This window comes from Mustelus asterias, chromosome 5 (genome assembly GCF_964213995.1).
Source record: "Mustelus asterias chromosome 5, sMusAst1.hap1.1, whole genome shotgun sequence".
In the NCBI taxonomy this organism is placed as follows: Eukaryota; Metazoa; Chordata; class Chondrichthyes; order Carcharhiniformes; family Triakidae; genus Mustelus; species Mustelus asterias.
This window is the reverse complement of record NC_135805.1, coordinates 31,010,328-31,034,082: the sequence shown is the minus strand read 5'-3', so window position 1 is coordinate 31,034,082 and position 23,755 is coordinate 31,010,328. Positions and strand designations below refer to the sequence as shown.

At 45.5% G+C, this 23,755-nt stretch overlaps 1 protein-coding gene across 1 annotated transcript in view; it reads right to left on the bottom strand.

The window, feature by feature from the left end:
- ak9 (adenylate kinase 9) overlaps positions 1 to 23,755 on the bottom strand; it is a 370,082-nt gene that overhangs the window by 281,468 nt on the left and 64,859 nt on the right. The window contains exons 11-13 of the mRNA XM_078213534.1: positions 23,282 to 23,383; positions 22,283 to 22,422; positions 8,145 to 8,325 (exon numbers count right to left, since the gene is read on the bottom strand). Of these exons, the coding sequence (XP_078069660.1) occupies positions 8,145 to 8,325; positions 22,283 to 22,422; positions 23,282 to 23,383 (423 nt within the window). The remainder of the gene's footprint in view (positions 1 to 8,144; positions 8,326 to 22,282; positions 22,423 to 23,281; positions 23,384 to 23,755) is intronic.

Genomic DNA, 23,755 nt, shown 5'->3' with positions numbered 1-23,755 from the left:
GGGCAAGTCAAATTAGCTACAATGTCAAGAACAAAGAACACAGCACAGGAACAGGCCCTTTGATCCTCCAAGCCTGCGCCAATCATATTTACCTATCTAGACCAACCGCTTATATCCCTCTATTCCCTGTTTGTTCATATGTCTATCAAGATAAGTCTTAAATTCGGCTAATGTAACTCCCTCAACCACCTCACTTGGCAGTGCATTCCAAGCCCCCATCATCCTCTGTGTAAAAAACTTCCCCCGTATATCTCCACTAAACCTTTCCCCCCTTATCTTGAATTTCTGCCCCCTTGTAATTGCCATTTCTGCTCTGGGAAAAAGCTTCCAACTGTTCACTCTATCTATATCTCTCATGTCGAAGAGGAGGAATTCCTGGAGTGTATACAGGATGGTTTTCTTGACCAATATGTAAAGGAACCAACTCGAGAGCAGACCTTCTTAGACTGGGTACTGTTGTAATGCGAAGGGAATCATTGCCAATCTAACTGTGCGAGACCCCTTGGGGATGAGCGATCATAGAATTTTTTTATCAATATAAAGTAAAGTTTATTTATTAGTCACAAGAAAGGGTTACATTAACACAGCAATGAAGTTACTGTGAAATTCCCCTAGTCGCCACAGTCTGGTGTTTGTTCGGGTCAATGCACCTAACCAGCATGACTTTCAGAATGTGGGAGGAAACCGGAGCACCTGGAGGAAATCCACGCAAACACAGGAAGAATGTGCAAACCCTCCATACGGACAGTAGCCCAAGCCAGGAATCGAACCCGGGTCCCTGGCACTGTGAGGTAGCAGTGCTAACCACTGTGCTACCGTGCCAGTAGAGTGAAACAGTTGATTCGGAGACTAGGTTGCTGAATCTTAAAGGAAACTATGAAGATATGAGGCATGAATTGGCCTTGATAGATTGGGGAGAGTTACTTAAAGGGATGACAGTGGATAGGCAATGGCAAACATTCAAGGAACGCATGCAGCAACTGTTTATTCTTGTCTGACACAAAAGCAAAATGGGTAAAAGGCCTTTTGGCTAAGATCAAGTGTAGTATGGATGGGATGCTGCGCTTGGTTGAGGTCATCAGGTTACATTTAAGCTTCATTTGAAGCAATTTTTAAAAGCGGCATCTCTGCCTTTTGGCTAAGATGCAAATGAGATCAAGCCTTGGAGGAGGAGGACTTGCACCTACTCCAATCAGCTTGGCTCATGTAGATTAGGCCCAAGACAGGAGTGGAGGCCCTGTCTTGTCAGCTTGGATCGGAAATGTCTCAACTTGTTGAGACTCTGAATTGGACTTGATTTGATTGGATTGGAATAAAAATTTTAGGAGAAAATGGGTAAAAGGGCCAACCTATGGCTTACAAAGGAAATTAGAGAGAATATCCGATCTAAGGATGAAGCATACAGATTGGCCAAGAAAACTAATAGGTCTGAGGATTTAGCAAAGAAGTACCAAGGGATTGATTAAGAAGAGAAAAATACAGTACTAAAGTAAGCTTGCAGGGAATATAAAGACTGACACTAAGGGCCCGATTTTACCATCAAGTCGAGCGTGAGGCGAGTAGCGCGATCCGTGCCCGCCTCCGCACCAGTTCCCTTTACCAAGGCCCGAAAATGGGCGCAATCGGGACCGCGACCAAAATGGGCGCGACGGCCATTTAAATGCACTTGCATGCATTTAAATTGACCTAATGGGCTGCACGCCCAACCTTACCGGCACTTCTCCCTTTACCACTACGTTCGCCCATCCAGAATCGGCGCGAAGGGGGGGTGGGTGGGAGGTGGGTCCAATGGCTCTCTGCTTGAGATCGGTGGGGTGGGGGGAAGGGGGGTCCGCTGCCACTCTGTCTGAGATCAGTGAGGGGGAAGTCCGCTGCCACTCTGCCTGAGATTGGTGGGGGGGAAGGAGGGAAGGGGCCTGCGATCGGTCTGGGTGGCGGAGGGAGGGGGAATCAGGGGGTCAATAATGTTGTGGGGGTGGGGCATGCGCAGTTGGAGGCGCCAATTGAGCTGCAGGATTTCGGGCGCGTTAAGCCCTGCCATAGGCTTCTGCAGCACAATTCGGAATTGCTGATATTTTTTCAGGCAGAGTGCGTATGGGGGCGCCTGAGAACGGGTCTAAAAGTCAGATCTGAAACACTCCAGTTTCAAGTCCGCCCAGCACTTAGGGCCCTATTTTATCATTTAGATTCTAGGAGTTTCTATGGATACGTGAAGAGAAAGAGGTTGGTGAAGACAAATGTAGGTCCCCTAAAGAGACAGAAACGGGGGAATGTATAAGAGGGGACAAAGAAATGGCCAAGCAAATGAATACATACTTTGGCTCTGTCTTCACAAAACTGGAAACAAATCAAATGCCAGAAATGTTAGAGAATGCAAGATTTAATGAGAGGGAAGAATTGAGGGAGATCAATATTAGTAGAGAAATGGTGCTGGGAAAATTGATGGGATTGAAGGCGAATAAATCCCCAGGGCTTGATAATCTACAACCCAGCGTACTTAAGGAAGTGGCTCTAGAAATAGTGGATGCATTGGTGGTCATCTTCCAGGATTCTATAGACTCTGGAACAGTCCCTGCAGATTGAAGGGTAGCTAATGTCACTCCAATATTCAAAAAGGGAGGTAGAGAGAAAACAGGGAATTATAGACCAGTAAGCCTCACATCGGTAGTGAGCAAAATTCTTGAATTCATTATCAAGGACTTTAGAGCAGGACATGTAGAAAGCAATGGCAGGATCAGACAGAGTCAGCATGGATTTGTGAAGGGGAAATCACGCTTGCCAATTCTGTTGGAATTCTTTGAAGATGCAACTAGTAGAGTTGACAAGGGCGAGCCAGTCAATGTGGTATATTTGGACCTTCAGAAAGCATTTGACAAAGTCCTGCATAAGAGATTATTGTGCAGGATTAAAGCGCTTGGGATTGGGGGATATGTATTGAGATGGATAGAAAACTGGTTGACAGAGAGGAAACAAAGAGTAGGAATTAATGGGTCCTTTTCAAATTGGCAGGCAGTGACTAGTGGGGTGCCACAGGGATCGGTGCTGGGGCCCCAGCTATTCACAATATATGATGTGGAGATGCCGGCATTGGACTGGAGTGGGCACAGCAAGAGGTCTCACAACACCAGGTGAAAGTCCAACAGGTTTATTTGGAATCACAAGCTTTCGGAGTGCTGCTCCTTCATGAGTCTCACCTGATGAAGGAGCAGCGCTCCAAAAGCTCATGATTCCAAATAAACCTATTGAACTTTAACCTGGTGTTGTGAGACTTCTTACTATTCACAATATATATTAATGATTTGGATGAGGGAACAAAATGTAATATCTCAAAGTTTGCAGATGATACCAAGTTGGGTGGGAGGGTGAACTGTAACACGGATGTAGAGATCCTTCAGAATGATCTGGACAGGTTGAGTGAGTGGGCAAACCAATGGCAGATGCAGTATAATTTGGATAAATGTGAGGTTATTCACTTTGGAAGCAAAAACAAGAAGGCAGATTACTACCTGAATGGCTGTAAATTGGGAGAGAGGAGTGTGCAGCGGGACCTGGATGTCCCTGTGCACCGGTCGCTGAAGATAAGCATGCAGGTGCAGCAGGTGGTAAAGAAGGCAAATGGTATGTTGGCTTTCATTGCGAGAGGATTCGAGTACAGGAGCAAGGATGTGTTGCAACTATACAGGGCGTTGGTGAGGCGACACCCAGAATATTGGCCACGATTCTCCCAAAAGCGCTGAATTGACGGGAAAAGTGATCTGCATCCCAACTGTTTTGTCAGTTCAGCTTCTCACCCGAATCTCCCCACTCTGTGCACTGCAGAGGTCCCAGTCGCGAATATCATTAAAAACCCAAGAGGGCGTGGCCTATTCGTGCCGGAGTCTTCTCGCTCCGGAATTCTGCGCATGCACAGTGGCCCCGATCTGTCAGACTCCCCATTTGCTGGCCAACTCAATCGCTGGCCAGCCCGGGACACCCACAGTGCTGCCCCTCCATCCCATCCCCCCGCCCCCCCCCCCCCCCCCCGACCCGATTGCGGCCCCCACAGCAATTCCCAGGCCAGCCCTGACCCCCTCATCCCGGAGCACCCCGATGTACAGCCCACCACCCCCCTCAGCAGTGGCGATCCCCCCCACCCCCCTCACCCCAGCAGACCCACTCTCCCCGGAGGCAGGCCCCCCCCGGCAGACCACCCCCTGACCCCAGCCCGCCCCAATCGCTGCCCTCCCTCCATCCCAGACTGATCCTGTCTGCAGAGTGGCAGTGGGACCCTCCACCCTCACCGATCGCCCCGAGGCCCCACCCACAATAGGCCCTGCCCCCTTGGCACTGCCCAATGGGCTGTGCCAAGGTGCCCCCTGGGCATTGGCACTTTGCCCCTTGGGCCGTGCCAGGAGGCACAAGCTGGTACTGCCAGGGTACCCATGCCAAGGGGCACCACCCACCTGCCGTCTGACCCCTGGGGGGGTCCCGATTGCCTCCCCTTCATTCCAGCGGGGTCTCCCACTAGTTCCCCGAACGTGGGGAGCTAGTCTAAACCCCGCTGGAATGAAGTACTCCTGGCGGGGTGGGAGATTCAATTGGGACCGGAAAATTCCCAATAATTAGATTAAAAACATATATTAAATCCATTTAAAACAGATTCAAATGACTTACCTGTCTTCCCGCCAGTTTCCAGTGTGGTCTGACTGGCGACTGTTCGCCATCTCTGGGAGATGCGAATGCGTTCCTGGCGCATGCGCAAATCCCGGAACAAGACCGGCGAAGCGCATCTCCCACCACATCCCGCCAGAAAAGTTACCGGTCGCGATGGGAGAATCGCGGCCATTGTGTGCATTTTTGGTCTCTTTTTCTGAGGAAGGATATTCTTGCTCTCGAGAGAGTGCAGTAAAGGTTTACCAGGCTAATTCTGGGGATTAAAGGCTGAGCTGTAGTCAATAAAGTGGAGTCTGACATATGTGTGTCCTTGTTATCCAAGTGTTCCAGGGTTGAGTGCAGGGCCAGGACGATGTTATCTGCTGTGGATCTGTTGCAGTGACAGGCGAACTGTAGTAGATCCAGGCAATCTGGGACACTGGAGTTGATACATGCCATGACTAACCTTTTGAAGCACTTCATAATGATGAATGTCAGAGCCACCGAGCGGTCGTCATTAAGTCACACTTTTCTTTGGGATAGGGATGATGATCATCTTCTTGAAGCAGATAAGGGCCTCAGATCTGAATAAGAAGCGGTTAAAGATGCCTGCAAGTACCTCCGCCAGCTAGTCTGCGCAGGATAGTGCTTGTCTGGGTATCTCATCCAGGCTTGATTGAAATGGACATGGAGACAAAGATTTCTCGAATGGGTAAGTCCAAAACTAAGGTGTATTGTTTTAAAATTAGAGGTTGCCCTTTCTGGACAGAGATGCCGAGGACTTTTTTTCTCACAGAGGGCTGTTCAACTTTCGAACTTTCTGCCTCAGAAGGCAGTTGAGGTGGGATCATTTAATATTTTTAAGATGTAGATAGATTCTTAATAAAAACAAGGGATAAAAGCAAATTACTGCAGATGCTGGAATCTTTGACAATGGGTCATCTGGACTCGAAACGTCAGCTCTTTGCTTTCCATTCAGATGCTGCCAGACCTCTTGAGATTTTCTAGCATTTTCTCTCTTGATAAAAGCAAATTAATGTGGATGCTGGAATCTGAAACCAAAAGAGAAAATGCTGGAAAATCTCAGGTCTGGCAGCATCTGTAAGGAGAGAAAAGAGCTGACGTTGAGTCCAGATGACCCTCTGTCAAAGCTAAAAAGCATAGAAAGTGGGAGATATTCAAACTGTATGGTGATGGAATGAAAGATGAGCCATAGCCACAAAAACAAGGGGAAAGGCTGCTAATGGCTGTCCATAGAGAGAATAGGAGATGTGAAAGGCCAAACAGCAGAGAAGCTAAAATCAGAGGGTAAACTGTGACAGATGAAGATGTGGGGGGAGGGGGGTGATGGGTGGGAGAGAGGTAAAATTGAGAAAAAGGGTGGAAAGGGAAGCAAAGGGGGAGAAAAGGTAAGGGGGGGATAAAATAGGAGAGGGGGGGAAGAAAAATAAAGAAAACAATAAAGAAATAAAAGGTAGCGAACAGTTAAAAATTAAATAAAATGAAAACAAAGGGGTCAAGGTGGATTACAGCTAATCATCTGAAGTTGTTGAATTCGATGTTGAGACCGGAAGGCAGTAACGTGCCTAGCCGAAAGATGAGATGCTGTTCCTCCAGTTTGCATTGAGCTTCACTGGAACATTGCAGCAGGCCAAGGACAGACATGTGGGCATGGGAGCAGGATTGTGTGTTAAAATGGCAAGCAACAGGAAGGTCAGGATCCTGATTGCGCACAGAGCAAAGGTGCTAGATAGATTCTTGTCAGGCAAGGGAAGCAAAGGTTATTGGGGTAGAAGGGAATGCAGAATTTGAAACACAAACAGATTAGCCATGATCTTATTGAATGGCTTGAGGCCCAAATGGCCGACTTCTGCTCCTATTTTATACGTGATTCATTTTGGGAGGACAAATTTAAATACGGATTACAGGGTCAACGGCAGGGTTCTGGGCAATGTGGAGGAACAGAGAGATCTTGTGGTTCATATCCACAGATCTCTGAAGGTTGCCACTCAAGTGGATAGAGCTGTGCAGAAGGCCTATAGTGTGTTAGCGTTTATTAACAGGGGGTTTGAGTTTAAGAGCCGTGGGGTTATGCTGCAACTCTACAGGACCTTGGTGAGACCACATTTGGAATATTGTGTGCAGTTCTGGTCGCCTCACTATAAGAAGGACGCGGAAGCATTGGAAAGAGTGCAAAGGAGATTTACCAGGATGCTGCCTGGTCTGGAGGGTAGGTCTTATGAGGAAAGGTTGAGGGAGCTAGGGCTTTTCTCTTTAGAGCGGAGGAGGATGAGAGGCGACTTAATAGAGGTTTATAAGATGATGAGGGGGATAGATAGAGTGGACGTTCAGAGACCATTTCCTCGGGTGGATGTAGCTGTTACTAGGGGGCACAATTATAAGGTTCATGGTGGGAGATATAGGAGGGATGTCCGAGGTAGGTTCTTTACTCAGAGAGTGGTTGGGGTGTGGAATGGACTGCCTGCTGTGATAGTGGAGTCGGACACTTTAGGAACTTTCAAGCGGTTATTGGATAGGCACATGGAGCACAGCAGAATGATAGGGAGTGGGATAGCTTGATCTTGGTTTCGGACAAAGCTTGGCAGAACATCGAGGGCCGAAGGGCCTGTACTGTGTTCTATGTTCTATGTTTATACATCCGTTCCCTCACCAAAACGCTCCGTAACATCGTCTGACACCTGCATCCACTCATCTACTATTGAATCCCTTCCTCATCATGCCTTTTTTATGTACTATATAAACAAACACCTGGTCATTCTCTCACCTTTCATTCACTATCCCTAAACTTGAGGTTATTCAAACCTTTTATGCTTAATTGAAAGAATGGACAATGTGCATGACAAGTAAAATTGCAGTCTACAACTGAAAATAATTTATTCATATTAGAGTTGACACATTTCTGGACAACAATTTAGAAAATCAAAACTTGAACAATAATTATTAACTCCTACCTCCTTCTGCAGTCTTGTATCTTATTCTGGATTGAGAAATTGCTCATTGTGAGATTCCTATCTGCCCATGTGTTGACTGTAAGACCGCTTGAAATTGCAGTGCATAACCGTTATTAATTAGTTCAATTAGCCCTTTCATTGATGTCAAGAGGGCAACTGACCTCCCAAAATATCGAGATGCAACATGATGATGTTGGAACTCCTCCATAAGACATCACAATCTATTTTAAGGTGGATTGGGAGTATCATGCAATCACCTACATGCAGGTTTAAATTGATGTGGAAAATAACTATCTAATTCACATTGTACAAGTTAGATTCAAATTGTAGGGCTGTCTCACATTCAAATCTGCCAATCTCATTGCTGATTAATTTCATACCTCTGTAAATTGACAACTAGAAATAAATTATTATGTTTTATCATGATACTTATACTCTCACCTAGAAAAGGGTTCTTCTTGGAATTGGATGCCAATGCATTGCAAGGTTGTAAGTACTCTACATAATAATCATATGGTATAAAATAGAGCTATGAATTACCTTTGCATCATATTTATTCGCAATCAATGTGCAGAGTGTGGTCTTTCCTGAAGATTTTGGGCCCAGTATTGCAACCTTACAAGGTGGACGAGGTTGTGGAGGGAGAAGATATGGTCGAGGATTGGAGGTAAACTTTTTCAAAGTTTCTTCAGATGAAGGAAAATACATTTTGTCCAAATAGCTGCAAAATAGATTTTAGAAAATTATGAAAACAAGGTGCACATTTGAACTAAACTAAATAAGCATGGAAGAATAAGTTAAATGTAAGGCTCTGTTACAGACTCTGTTATAAACCTTCTACAGAACAAGAGAATGATAAAAATTATATATTCTATCATCAAAATGATAAGTACAATAACGTGAAAACCATAATGATTTCAATGAATCTTAACATAAACTGACAATGATCAAATGGAATTTCAGGCCACAATATTAATCCCTCAGGATGGATGGCACACAAGACGGCTGGTTAAAAAGAAAAATATGGGAACATGGTCCCAATGAGCCTATTGCAGGTTCTGCATAAAAATCATACAACCTTCTTTCTAAGAGTAATGTGGGCTTACCTGTAGCACATGGACAGCTGCAGTTCAAGAAGGCAGCTTATCACCATCTCCTCAAGTGTAATTAGGGATGAGCAACAAATGTTGGCTTAGACCGTGGCTCTCTTCCTTTCACCCCAACAAGCCCAACCCATTATTTCTTCCTTCCTGATTACTGGGAAGTGTCCCCAAGGGATCTGTGCTGTAGCCTCCTACCACTGTTTTTTTCAAGCTGGTCTCCCAGGAGGGAAATGGAAGGAATATGATAGAATTTTTATGTTAGATTGATGTCCTGCCATTGAATTTGGAACAACCTCCACATTCCAGCCTTGTTATCTTTCCTCCACCTATTCCCTCTCCCCCACAAGCTTTCTGCCTCCTCATAAATAGCTAAATAATACATAAATAACTTATACATGACAAAGTGTCAGCTCACAACTAGTCACTTTGGACCAAATAGAAGTGTATTTTTGCCTGACCTATCAAACATCCAATTTGAGGTAACTAATATCTTGACTAGGTTATTTCAAGCATACAGTATAGCAGTAGTGGCATTACCTTGGATCTAATCATTCAGTTTCAGGCACTACTGAAATCAGCAGCAGAAACAACAGGATGAAAAATAAATTAAAAAATATATTTGCTGTTGAGCACCTTTAGCACAATGCTGAACATGATTTATTCTTTCATGAAATATGGGCATCACTGGCTAGGGCAGCAATTTTTGACCATTCCTAATTGCTCACAATGTGCAGCATAATAATGCACCTAGGAAAAGCAAACACTATGTTTAAAGAGAAGATCATAATCATAGAACCTCTACAGTGCAGAAAGAAGCTATTTGGCCCATTGAGCCTGCACCAACTCTCTGACAGAGCATTTTACCCAAGCCCTATCCACATAACCCCAGGAATTTACCTCCCACCCCCAATTCCCTGAGCTACACATCTTGGGACACTAAGGCCAATTACCAGGGCCAATTCACCCAATGGCAGGAATTTTCCATGAAATGCACTGGCCGAAATCTTCCCAAAAATGCAGTGTTGGCTCAGGCAAGAAAATTCGTGTCAAGCTCACAGGCTGCACTGCCAGTTTTTCTCACCATATTGAACAACACCTTGTGCACGTTCAAAGGGGAGGTGAGATTCAGACCATCAGCTGGAGGGGCAAGGCCTAAGAAAGCCGACAACGCCACCAATCCCAAGATCAGGGCCCCATTTTTAAAAAGCACTCTAATCCCTGATTGAAATAAAAGCCACCCCCAACCAACGGGCGCAAGTAAACACTCCCTCCCACGGACATCGAGACTCCCACACACAGAAGGGTAACTCCTCCCCTTGGATAATGGGAGCCCCCACAATGGAGCTCCCCAGAGGGCCACCTGGCAGTGCTGGGAACAGTGCCAAGGGGTACTGCCAGAGTGTTGGGGGCAATGCCTAGACACATCTCTCACCACCCAAGGGCCATACGTACCTGTGTATCCCTGACATAAGAACAAAGAACAGTACAACAAAGGAACAGGCCCTTTGGCCCACCTTTTACCTCCACACAATCCATATCCCTCTATTCCCTGCCTATTATGTATCTGTCAAGATGCCCCTTCAATGTTGCTATTGTATCTGCTTCTACCACCTCCTCTGGCAGCTGATTCCAAGCACTTACCACCCTCTGAGTAAAAAACCTGCCTCTCACATCTCCTTTAAAATTTCCCTCTTCTACTTTAAACCTATATCCCCTAGTAATTGAAATTTCTACCCTGGGAAAAAGACTCCAACTATCCATTCTATCCATGTCTCTCATAATTTTGCAAACTTCTATCAGGTCACTCCTTAGCCGCCGATGTTCAAGTGAAAACAAACCAAGTTTGCCCAATCTCTCCTCATAGCTAATACTCTCCAAGCCAGGCAACATCTTGGTAAACCTTTTCTGTATCCTCTCCAAAGTCTCTGGTGGTGTTTCGCCCAGAACTGTACGCAATATTCCAAATGTGGCCTAACTAAAGTTCTATGCAGCTACAACATGACTTGCCAACGACCAATGAAGACAAGCATGCCATATGCCTTCCTGACCATCATATCTACTTGTGTTGCCACTTTCAGGGAACTGTGGACCTGTATGCCTAGATCTCTCTGTATGTTAATGTTTTTAAGGATTTTGCCATTTACTGTATAATTCCCTTCTGAATTAGACCTTCCAAAATGCATCATCTCGCATTTGTCCAGATTAAATTCCATCTGCCATTTCTCTGCCCAAGTCTCCAGCCTATCTATATGCTGCTGTATCCTCTGGCAATTCTCCTCACTATCCGCAGTTCCCCAAATCTTTGTGTCATCAGCAAACTTACTAATCAGACCACGAACATTGTCCTCCAAATCATTTATATATATATTACAAACAACAGGGGTCCCAGCACTGATTCCTGTGAAACACCACTGGTCACAGTTCTCCAGACAGAAAAACACCCTTCCATTGCTACTTTCTGTCTTCTATGACCAAGCCAGTTCTATATCCATCTTTCCAACTCACCACGGATCCCATGTGACTTCACCTTCTGTATCAGCCTGCCATGAGGGACCTTGTCAAAGGCCTTGCTAAAGTCCATGTAGACAACATTCACTGCCCTGCCCTCATCAATCATCTTTGTCACTTCCTCAAAAAAACTCAGCAAGACCTTGGTGTCCTCGTGCATCAGTCACTGAATAAGCACAAAGGCAGTGAAGACATCAAATGGTATGTTGGCCTTTATAGCAAGAGGATTTGAACATAGGAATAGAGATGTTTTACTGCAAATGTATAGGGCATTGTTGAGGCCACATCTGGAGCATTGTGTGCAGTTTTGGTGTCCTTAGCTGAGGAAGAGTGGCCTTGCTATAGAGGGAGCACAGCAAAGGTTTACCAGGCTGATTCCTGGGATGGTAGATCTGTCATATGAGGAGAGATTAAGTTGGTTAGGATTGTATTCATTGGAGTTTAGAAGAGTGAGAAGAGATCTCATAGAAAGTTATAAAATTCTAACAGGGTTAGACAGGGTAGATTCAGAAAGAATGTTCCCAATAGTGGGGGAGTCCAGAACTAGGGGTCATAGTTTGAGGATAATGGGTGAATCTTTTAGGACGGAGGTGAGGAGAAATTTCTTCACTCAGCGAGGGGTAAATCTGTGGAATTCACGACCACAGAATATAGTTGAGATCAAAACATTGTGTCGATTTCAAGAAAAAATTAGATATAGCTCTTGGGGCTAAAGGCATCAAGGGATATGGGGGGAAGTGGGGATCGGGGTATTGAATTTGATGATCAGCCATGATCATAATGAATGCCGGAGCAGGTTGGAAGGGTCAAATGGCCTACACCTGCTTCTAGTTTCTATATTTCTAAGAATCTGCTCCAATAATTTCCCTACCACTGATGTAAGGCCTATAATATTCCGGATTATCCCTGTTGCCCTTCTTAAACAAAGGAACAAAACTGGCTATTCTCCAATAGTGCCTGGGGGGGATTGTGGTCGGTGCAGACTCGATGGGCCGAATGGCCTCTTTCTGTACTGTAGGGTTTCTATGATATTCTATGATCTATGATCTCTTCTGTGACTAAAGAGCATACAAAGATTGTGTACAAGGCCCCAACAATTTCCTCCCTTAGTATTTTGGGATAGAACCTATCAGGTTCTGGGGACTCGTCTACCTTAATGCTTTTCAAAAAACCCAACACCTCCTCCTTTTTTATATCAACATGCTCTAGAATATCAACATACCCCTCTCTAGATTCACCATTCACCAAGTCCTTCTTCTTTGTGAATACCGATGCAAAGTATTTGTTAAAGACTTCACCCACTTTTTCCAGCTCCATGCATAAATTCCCTCCTTTGTCCTTGAGTGGACCTACCCTTTCCCTAGCTACCCTCTTGCTTCTTACACATGTATAAAATGCCTTAGGATTTTCCTTAAGCCTGTTTGCCAAGGACATTTCATGGCCCCTTTTAGCCTGTCTAACTCCATGTTTAAGTTATTTCTTGCTTCCTTTATATTCTTCGAGGCCTCTATCTATCTTCAGTTTCCTAAACCTTATGTGTGCCTCCTTTCTCTTTTTGACTAAGTTCACAATTCCTCTTGCCATCCTTATCCTTCACTTTCACAGAAACATGCTGGTCCTGAACTCTAATTAACTGGCCTTTAAAAGATTCCCACATGACAGATGCGGATTTACCCTCAAATAGCCACCCCCAATTTACATTTCCCAGTTTCCGCCTAATATTGTCGTATAACATAGTCATCTCGTTTTTGAAAACCAGTAGTGATTCACGCTGGCTGGGTGGGGACTTAGAATGAGGGCGGAAGCAGCGGCGTCAGCGGTGGGGAGAAGGAAAAAATCCTGTTTTTGGCCTCTTACGAGATTTAGCGGCCATTAAGGGATTTTCACCTGCTGTCAACGGGGCCGTTGGATTGCGGCAACTAAGAGCTTTAACGGGCATACAAAAATGGTGATCTATTTGCTTCAGACTGCAATAATTATTTATCCAAGAGGAACACACCATTCCACTGGAAGGCAGCATTAAATTTCCACACTGCTGTGGTCTCAGCGCCCCCCAACTCCAAGCGTCACATTTAAATGTGTCCCTGCACAGCATTCTATATATGTATATATAAAATGGTCAACACCCGTGCCAATATTTTGCAACTACATCTTTTTCACTCTCCTTACCCTGTCTCTACATCTTGGTGCTCCCCCCGACATCCACAGAGGATGAGGAGGTAGCTTGCTAACTGCTACTCCCTGTTGTCTGTGATGATCTTGGAGGATGTCTTCTAGAGGGCCAAAACCTGGAGGGTCCTGGCCTGCTTTGGATGTCCTGTTCTGGGGAAGGCAAACGCTTCTCAACCTGTGGAGCTGAAGCTGATGATGTCACAGGAAGAGGGGATTTCAGTTGGGACAGATACTTCTGTATTCACCTGGTGTATTAGGCTTCTCCCTATGGGTGCCTGAAGCCTTGGCTGACTCCTTGAGGAAAACAGGTAGCTGTGAGGAGAAAGATCCTGAACTAAGGTCTCCATAGCACCTGCCATCCTACCAGTGTGGAACTCTGCGTGTTGGATTGCCGGCGCTGACATCTCAGTCTGAAATGCGGCTGATGGCAAAGGAGGGGCCACTGTCACACTGAAACAAAGGAGGGGCCACTGTCATATTGAATGCCTTCAAGGCCAACTGTAACATGGTCATCAAACCAGCAGACAAAGGAGGGGCCACTGTCACACTGAAACAAAGGAGGGGCCACTGTCATATTGAACGCCCTCAAGGCCAACCGTAACATGGTCATCAAACCAGCAGACAAAGGAGGGGCCACTGTCATACTGAACCAGATTCATCAGCCGCACTCACAAGACAGCCCCGATCGTCAACCAAGCACAACGCAACACCATCCGCGCTCTCAAGACCAACCGCAACATTGTCATCAAACCAGCAGATAAAGGAGGGGCCACTGTCATACTGAACAGAATGGATTACTGCAAAGAAGTGTACCAACAACTGAACAATGAGGAACACTATAGACAGTTACCCGCAGATCCAACCAAAGAACACACCCGTCAACTCAGCAGACAGATCAAGACCTTTGATCTGGACCTTCAGAGCACCTTCCACGCTCTTATCCCACATACTCCTCATGTTGGAGATCTCTACTGTCTCCCAAAGATACATAAGGCCAACACACCCGGCCGTCCCATCGTATCAGGCAATGGGACCCTGTGTGAGAACCTCTCTGGCTATGTCGAGGGCATCCTAAAACCCATCGTACAAAGAACCCCCAGCTTCTGTCGTGATACTACAGACTTTTTACAGAAATTCAGCACCCATGGAGCAGTTGAACCAGGAACACTTCTCGTCACAATGGATGTCTCGGCACTCTACACCAGCATCCCCCACGACAATGGCATTGCTGCAACTGCCTCAGTACTCAACGCCGACAACTGCCAATCTCCAGACGCAATTCTACAACTCATTCACTTCATCCTGGACCCACCGCAATGTCTTCAGCTTCAACAACCAGTTCTTCATCCAGACACATGGAACAGCCATGGGGACCAAATTCACACCTCAATATGCCAACATCTTCATGCACAGATTCGAACAAGACTTCTTCACCGCACAGGACCTTCAACCGACGCTATACACTACATATATTGATGACATTTTCTTCCTTTGGACTCATGGTGAACAATCACTGAAACAACTACAAGAGGACATCAACAAGTTCCATTCCACCATTAGACTCACCATGGACTACTCTCCAGAATCGGTTGCATTCTTGGACACATGCATCTCCATCAAGGACGGTCACCTCAGCACTTCACTGTACCACAAGTCCATGGATAACCTCACAATGCTCTACTTCTCCAGCTTCCACCCTAAACACGTTAAAGAAGCCATCCCCTACGGACAAGCCCTCCGTATACACAGGATCTGCTCAGATGAGGAGATGCAACAGACACCTCCAGATGCTGAAAGACGCCCTCGTAAGAACTGGATATGGCGCTCAACTCATCGATTAATAGTTCCGATGCGCCACAGTGAAAAATCGCACAGACCTCCTCAGAAGACGAACACGGGACACGGCGGACAGAGTATCCTTCGTCGTCCAGTACTTCCCTGGAGCGGAGAAGCTACGACGTCTGCTCCGGAGCCTTCAACATGTCATTGATGAAGACGAACATCTCGCCAAGGCCATCCCCACACCCCCACTACTTGCCTTCAAACACCTGTGTAACCTCAAACTGACTATTGTACGCAGCAAACTACCCAGCCTTCAGGAGAACAGTGACCACGACACCACACAACCCTGCCACAGCAACCTCTGCAAGACGTGGCGGATCATCGACACAGATGCCATCATCTCACGTGAGAATACCATTCACCAGGTACACGATACATACTCTTGCGAGTCGGCCATCGTTGTCTACCTGATACACTGCAGGAAAAGATGTCCTGAGGCATGGTATATTGGCACGACCATGTAGACACTATGACAACAGATGAATGGACACCGCTCGACAAGCACCAGGCAGGAGTATTCCCTTCCTGTTGGGGAACACCTCAGCAGTCACGGGCATTCAGCCTCTGGTCTTCGGGTAACATTCTCCAGAAGGATGTGGAAGCTTTGGAGAGGGTACAGAAAATATTTACCAGGATGTTGCCTGGTATGGAGGGCATTAGCTATGAGGAGAGATTGGAGAAACTTGGTTTGTTCTCACTGGAACGACGGAGATTGAGGGGCAACCTGATAGAAGTCTACAAGACTATGAGAGGCATGGACGGAGTGGATAGTCAGAAGCTTTTCTCCAGGGTGGAAGAGTCAATTACTAGGGGGCACAGGTTTAAGGTGTGAGGGGCAAGGTTTAAAGGAGATGTACGAGGCAGATATTTTACACAGAGAGTAGTGGGTGCCTGGAACTCGTTGCCAGGGGAGGTAGTGGAAGCGGATATGGTAGTGACTTTTAACAAATACACGAATAGGATGGGAATAGAGGGATATGGTCCCCGGAAGGGTAGGGGATTTTAGTTAAGTCGGGCAGCATGGTCGGTGCAGGCTTGGTGGGCCGTAGGGCCTGTTCCTGTGCTGTAATTTTCTTTGTTCTTTGACTTGATTACCTGTTATGACTCGCATTCCAACCATTATCTTGTAATTGAGTTTGTGTCTATTTATGTCCTGTTTGTGAAACAAATCCTGCACTCACCTGATGAAGGAGCGGCACTGCAAAAGCTCGTGCTACCTAATAAACCTGTTGGACTTTAACCTGGTGTTGTGAGACTACTTACTGTGCCTATCCCAATCCAACGCCGGCAACTCCACATCATAAAAGTCTGCAGGGAGCAGTTAGAGGGCGGAGCAGAGCGGCACTGTGAGTATAAAACTAACTTACCTTGGGGATCCGCAGCCTAGTCTGCAGGGAGCAGTCCCAAACACTACTTCAGTATTTCCCTCCCTCCCTCCCTCCTCTAACCAATTGCAGTTGCAGCTCCTCACAAACCGCATTGTTCGGTTGGAGCGGCAGGTGGATGCACTGCGGAGCATACGAGAGGCAGAGAGTGTGATAGACACTAGTTACAGGGAGGTTGTCATACCACAGGTTCAGACAGGTAGATGGGTGACTGCCAGGAGAGGCATGCAGGTAGTGCAGGAGTCTCCTGTGTCTATTCCCCTTTCAAACCGGTATACCATTTTGGATGATGTTGAGGGGGATAGCCTGTCAGGGGGAGATACCAGCAACAGCCAGGCCTGTGACACCACAGCTGGTTCTGCTGTGGGACAGGGTCGGGCAAAAAGCAAGCAAGCAGTAGTAATAGGGGACTCACTAGTTAGAGGCACAGACAGGCATTTCTGTGGCCGCAATCGAGGCTCCAGGATGGTGTGTTGCCTCCCTGGTGCCAAGGTCAAGGACGTCTCTGAGTGATTGCAGGACATTCTTAAGGGGGAGGGTGAGCAGCCAGAGGTCGTTGGACATATTGGTACCAACGACATAGGTAGGAAAAGGGATGAGGTCCTGAAATGTGAACATAGAGAGTTAGGCAGAAGGCTAACGTGTGGGACCTCGAAGGTAGTAATTTCAGGACTACTACCGGTACCACGTGCTCGTGAGAGTAGGAATAGGAGGATTAGGCAGATGAATGCCTGGCTTGAGAGCTGGTGCAGGGGGCAGGGATTTAGATTTTTGGATCATTGGGATCTTTTCTGGGGAAGGCCTGATCTGTTCAAGAGGGACGGGTTACACTTGAACTGGAGGGGGACTAACATCCTGGCGGAGAGATTTGCTAGAGCCACTCGGGAGGATTTAAACTAGTTTGGCAGGGGGGTGGGATCCAAAGCAGTAGGGAGACAGAAGAGAAGTTTGAGGACAGCACAGAAGTTAAAGAGAGTACATTAATTAGTAAAGGCAGCATCAGTAATCCTAGTACCAGACAGATCAGGAATATGGGGGTAGGGCCTGGGTGGGATTGTGGTTGGTGCAGACTCGATGGGCCGAATGGCCTCTTTCTGTACTGTAGGGTTTCTATGATTTCTATGATGATCAGGCAAAAGCAAGACAGACAGCAAGGGAAGTCCAGATTAAACTGCATTTATTCCAATGCAAGAGGCCTGATGGGCAAGGCAGATGAACTCAGGTCATTGATGGGTACGTGGGACTGGGATATTATAGCAATTACTGAAACATGGCTAAGAGAGGGACAGGACTGGCAGTTTAATGTTCCAGGGTACAGATGCTATAGGAAAGATAGAACAGGAGGTAAGAGAGGAGGGGGAGTTGCACTTTTGATTATGGAAAGCATCACGGCCGTACTGAGAGGGGATATATCCGAGGGGTTGGTCACTGAGTCTATGGGTAGAACTGAAAAATAAGAAGGGGGAAATCACTTTGATAGGGTTGTACTATAGGCCCCCAAATAGTCAGCGGGAAATTGAGGAGCAAATATGTAAGGAGATTACAAATAGCTCCAAGAAAAATAGGGTGGTAATAGTCGAAGATTTTAATTTTCCCAACATTGACTGGGACAGCCATAGTATTAGAGGGTTGGATGGAGAAAATTTGTTGAGTGTATTCAGGAGGAATTTCTCATTCAGTATGTGGATGGCCCGACTAAAGAGGGAGCAAAACTTGACCTCCTCTTGGGAAATAAGGAAGGGCAGGTGACAGAAGTGTTAGTGAGGGATCACTTTGGGACCAGTGGCCATAATTCTATTAGTTTTAAGATAGCGATGGAGAAGATAGGTCTGTCCCAAAAGTTAAAATTCTAAATTGGGGCAAGGCCAATTTTGATGGTATCGGGCAGGAACTTTCAAAAGTTAATTGGGGGAGTCTGTGGGAAGACAAAGGGACGTCTGGTAAGTGGCATGCTTTCAAAAGTGCGTTAACCAGGGTTCAGGGTAAACACATTCCTCTTAGAGTGAAGGGCAAAGCTGGCAGAAGTCGGGAACCCTGGATGACTCGGGATATTGAGGCCCTGGTCAAGAAGAAGAAAGAGGCACATGACTTGCATAGGCAGCTGGGATCAAGTGAATCTCTTGAAGAGTATAGGGGGTGTAGGAGTAGAGTTAAGAGAGAAACCAAGAGGGCAAAAAGGGGACACGAAATTGTTTTGGCAGATAAGACAAAGGAGAATCCAAAGAGCTTCTACAAATACATAAAGGGCAAAAGAGTAACAAGGAAGAGAGTAGGGCCTCTAAGGATCAACAAGGTCATCTATGTGCGGATCCACAAGAGATGGGTGAGATCCTAAATGAATATTTCTCATCAGTATTTACTGTTGAGAAAAGCATGGATGTTTGGGAACTTGGGGAAATAAATAGTGATGTCTTGAGGAGTGTACATATTACAGAGAAGGAGGTGCTGGAAGTCTTAAAGCGCATCAAGGTAGATAAATCCCCGGGACCTGATGAAGTATATCCCAGGACGTTGTGGGAGGCTAGGGAGGAAATTGCGGGTTCCCTAGCCGAGATATTTGAATCATCAATAGTCACGGGTGAGGTGTCTGAAGATTGGAGAGTGGCAAATGTTGTGCCTTTGTTTAAAAAGGGCTGCAGGGAAAAGCCTGGGAACTACAGGCCAGTGAGCCTCACATCTGTGGTGGGTAAATTGTTGGAAGGTATTTTGAGAGACAGGATCTACAGGCATTTAGAGATGCAAGGACTGATTAGGGACAGTCAGCATAGCTTTGTGAGTGGAAAATCATGTCTCACAAATTTAATTGAGTTTTTTGAAGGGGTAACCAAGAAGGTAGATGAGGGTAGTGCAGTTGATGTTGTCTACATGGACTTTAGCAAGGCCTTTGCCAAGGTACCACATGGTAGGTTGTTGCATAAAGTTAAATCTCACGGGATCCAGGATAAGGTATCTAAATGGATACAAAATTGGCTTCTTGACAGAAGCCAGAGGGTAGTTGTAGAGAGTTGTTTTTCAAACTGGAGGCCTGTGACCAGCGGTGTACCTCAGGGATCAGTGCTGGGCCCACTGTTATTTGTCATTTATATTAATGATTTGGATGTGAATATAGGGGGCATGGTTAGTAAGTTTGCAGATGACACCAAGATTGGTGGCATAGTGGACAGTGAAGAAAGTTATCTCCAATTGCAACAGGATCTTGATCAATTGGGCCAGTGGGCTGACAAATGGCAGATGGAGTTTAATTTAGACAAATGCGAGGTGATGCATTTTGGTAGATTGAACCGGGGCAGGACTTACTCAGTTAATGGTAGGGCGTTGGGGAGAGTTACAGAACAAAGAGATCTAGGGGTACATGTTCATAGCTCCTTGAAAGTGGAGTCACAGGTGGACAGAGTGGTGAAGAAGGCATTCGGCATGCTTGGTTTCATCAGTCAGAACATTGAATACAGGAGTTGGGACGTCTTGTTGAAGTTGTACATGACATTGGTAAGGCCACACTTGGAATACTGTGTGCCATTCTGGTCACCCTATTATAGAAAGGATATTATTAAACTAGAAAGAGTGCAGAAAAGATTTACTAGGGTGCTACCGGGACTTGATGGATTGAGTTATAAGGAGAGGCTGAATAGACTGGGACTTTTTTCTCTGGAGCGTAGGAGGCTGAGGGGTGACCTTATAGAGGTCTATAAAATAATGAGGGGCTAAGACATGGTAGGTAGTCAATATCTTTTCCCAAAGGTAGGGGAGTCTAAAACTGGAGGGCATAGGTTTAAGGTGAGAGGGGAGAGATACAAAAGTGTCCAGAGGGGCAATTTTTTCACATAGAGAGTGTTGAGTGCCTGGAACAAGCTGCCAGAGGTAGTAGTAGAGACGGGTACAATTTTATCTTTTAAAAAGCATTTAGATAGTTACATGGGTACGATGGGTATGGACCAAATGCGGGCAATTGGGATTAGCTTAGTGGTTTTTAAAAAAAGGGCAGCATGGACAAGTTGGGCCAAAGGGCCTGTTTCCATGCTGTAAACCTCTATGACTCTAAGTATTGCGATGAATGACAAGTCATTCTCTTTTTAGTAGTGTTGGTTGATTGTGAATTACCAATTGACAAAACTCCTTAGGTCTTCCTCGTAACATGATATGGAACTTGAATGCTTGTCTAACCTCATAGAGTCATACAATCATAGAGGTTTACAGCATGGAAACGGGCTCTTCGTTCCAACTTGTCCATGCCGCCTTTTTTTTAAAACCTCTAAGCTCGTCCCAATTGCCCACATTTGACCCATATCACTCAATACCCATCTTATCCATATAACTGTCTAAATGCTTTTTAAAAGACAAAGTTGTACCCACCTCTACTACTACCTCTGGCAGCTTGTTCCAGACACTCACCACCCTGGCAGAGGGACATACAGTGTGATGAATCATCCAAAGAATATCACCTTCAACCCTGGCATACCTCCTCAATACTCAGTGGCCTGTCAACCTATATGATAGGCAAAACTTGGAGTGCGATAACTCAGATAAGAATCCTAAACAATGGAACTAAGCTGATACGTGAACTTATTCCAAATGGCAGGGAAATGCAACATTTTTAATCTTGAAAGACAAAAAAGGGGAAGCTGAAGCCTGGTATTTCAACCTTAAGAAGAGCAATGGATGTGGGAAAATTCCTGGCCTCAATCATCTTAGGAGAAAGTGCCTTCAAAGACAGGATTTTTATTGTTTGGGGGCAGGTGCAGTGTGCTGGATGTAGTTAGGCCAGCGATCGCAGGAGATTGCTCAGAGGCCACCACCGGGGCTGAAGGGAGTGCAGGAAGGCTGTTTAAAAGGTCCACCTTGGTGCTGTGGGACTTTGATGCTGTTAAAATAAAATCAGAAAGGTCTCCAGCCCTCATCACTCACATCTGTCCTCAAATTCCACATTTTTCCACATTCGCCATGACCCATCCATGCTACTTCATGATTCCATCCAGTCCCTACAGACCCTCATGCCCCCTTAAGAGAGGTAATGGGAACTGGGAAAATTCTTGGCCCAAATCATCTTAGGAGGAAATGCCTTCAAAGATGGGAGGGGCGGTATGTTCCTTACCTGTCTTTTGGATGAGTTTGGCATGACAATTTTCCCTCACTCAGTTTTTTTGATAGCAGGGAGATTTGCACCAGTACAGCAGCGGGTGGCATTGCCTAAGCTTGCCGGAGAAATCAGCTTTAGAGTGCTCAGGTACCCATTGTGCAAGGCACCCCAATCTCTCAGTGAACTGGGAAACCTTTCCCATCCCACGGACATCGGACTTAGCCCCATCATCAGCAGCATGTTCTCTCCAATATAGGTCGCCAGCATCGGGGCATCAGGACCCTCCTGATAAACTCCATGGTGGACCCCCTATACACCCCCCTCCCCCCGCCTTGCAGACCAACCCTCCCTTGCAGAGCCTCCTCTGGTTAAGCCCCCCTCCCCTGTCATTGAGCAAACCCCACCGCCCCCCCCCCCACCCCCATGTCATAGCCCACCCCCATTCAGACCCCAACCCCACTCGGGCTCCAGCTCCATTTAGGTAACTCAAATTGCTTCTTAGATGATTTCTAAAAGTAACAGGAAAATCCATTGTAAGTTTATTCTAAAGCTTTAAAACTATGAAAATATCACTGAAAATTCCTAAAATTGTACCTTGCAGCAAACTGCGATTTTCCCATAATAATATTTCCCTCAAATAAAGACACAGGACATGCTCGGCCCCACTTGCTCCTACGCCAGCGATATCCAGGCGCTGTACGTTTCATCATTGCAGCAGATCGATACAGATCTTCCTGTTGAGGAACGTTTAAGAAGAATATTGTTAAGTCATTTTGGTATAATACTTTCGTGTACAGATTCAGAGCTAGTTTTAGCATAAAATATACTATTACTCATCAAAAGAGACCGTGGAGTGGGATTGGAGTCTAGAGCGATTGGAAGCTTGGGAAATGTGGATGATCATCCATGAGGGTGGGGATGAGTACATGTCCATGACATGAAATCTTTAAATGGAATTGGGAGGAGAACTCTTGCTCCCCCTGGCTTCACCTTCAAGTAAGTAGAATTGAAGAAATTAACTTGCAGAAGCAGGCCTACCAAAGCACTACTAAACTAATCTTCAATCTCTTAGAGTGGTAAGCTCAATTTGTAGATCAATTTTTAGAAACCAAAAGAGCACCCACAACATCTTCAGGTAAATGTTGACCTCAGATATTTTTCTGTTCTAGAGATAAGGCAACAAGGAGATGCTCATGGATTTTCTCAGAGTGTGAATCCAAGCTTTGCTAACATCTAAAATAAAAGTGTAGTAAAAAAAATAAATCAACACAACTTTCAGGATCAACTAGATCAAAAAATGATACCAATTGAACACATAAGCAGCAAATGAGGGTCAATTTGGCTGAAAAAGTAAGCTACCACTTTCTGGGTGTGATATTCTTTAGTATGATGTTCTTTGAACCAGTGGATCCTCATTCAATTCCGTTAAAATGGCTTCCCCCATAAAGAGGATACCTATATTAGGCTATACTAGTGATAGCAGTGCCAAGTGTGAAGAGGAATGGGGAATTCAAAATAAATTGAAAAAAAACACAAGAAGAAACTAGTTCAAGTTTTAAATAAAACATTGTTTTTCCTGAGTGGATTGCTCACATCATCAATTTCTTCTGGTGTTTCTTCTTCTTCCTCTTCATATAGATGTTGTACCAGAGCTGCAGGTTGGAGGCCCAAGAATTCCAATTTATATATCACTGACTAAAAAGCAAAAGAAAAGAAAACACCTAAAAAAAACTACATTTAAAAAGAATACTGTCCCGAACACACAATTGCAAGAACAGTAATATAACAATACATTCTGTGCACTTAGAACAGTACTTTATAACTTGCATTCTGTTTTCAGTAAAGATGAGCTTAAAATATTAAGCATTCTCATAAAATAATCACATCAATGTTTCATTATGACTCTTCCAAATTCTCCAAATTAGTACTGTTACTTTCTCCGACAGAGACCAGGACACCTCACAGAAATAAAGGCAAAATATTGTGGACGCTGAAATTTGAAACAAAAACAGAAAATGCTGGAAAAACTCAGCAGGTCTGACAGCATCTGTGGAGGAAAGGTTGGCT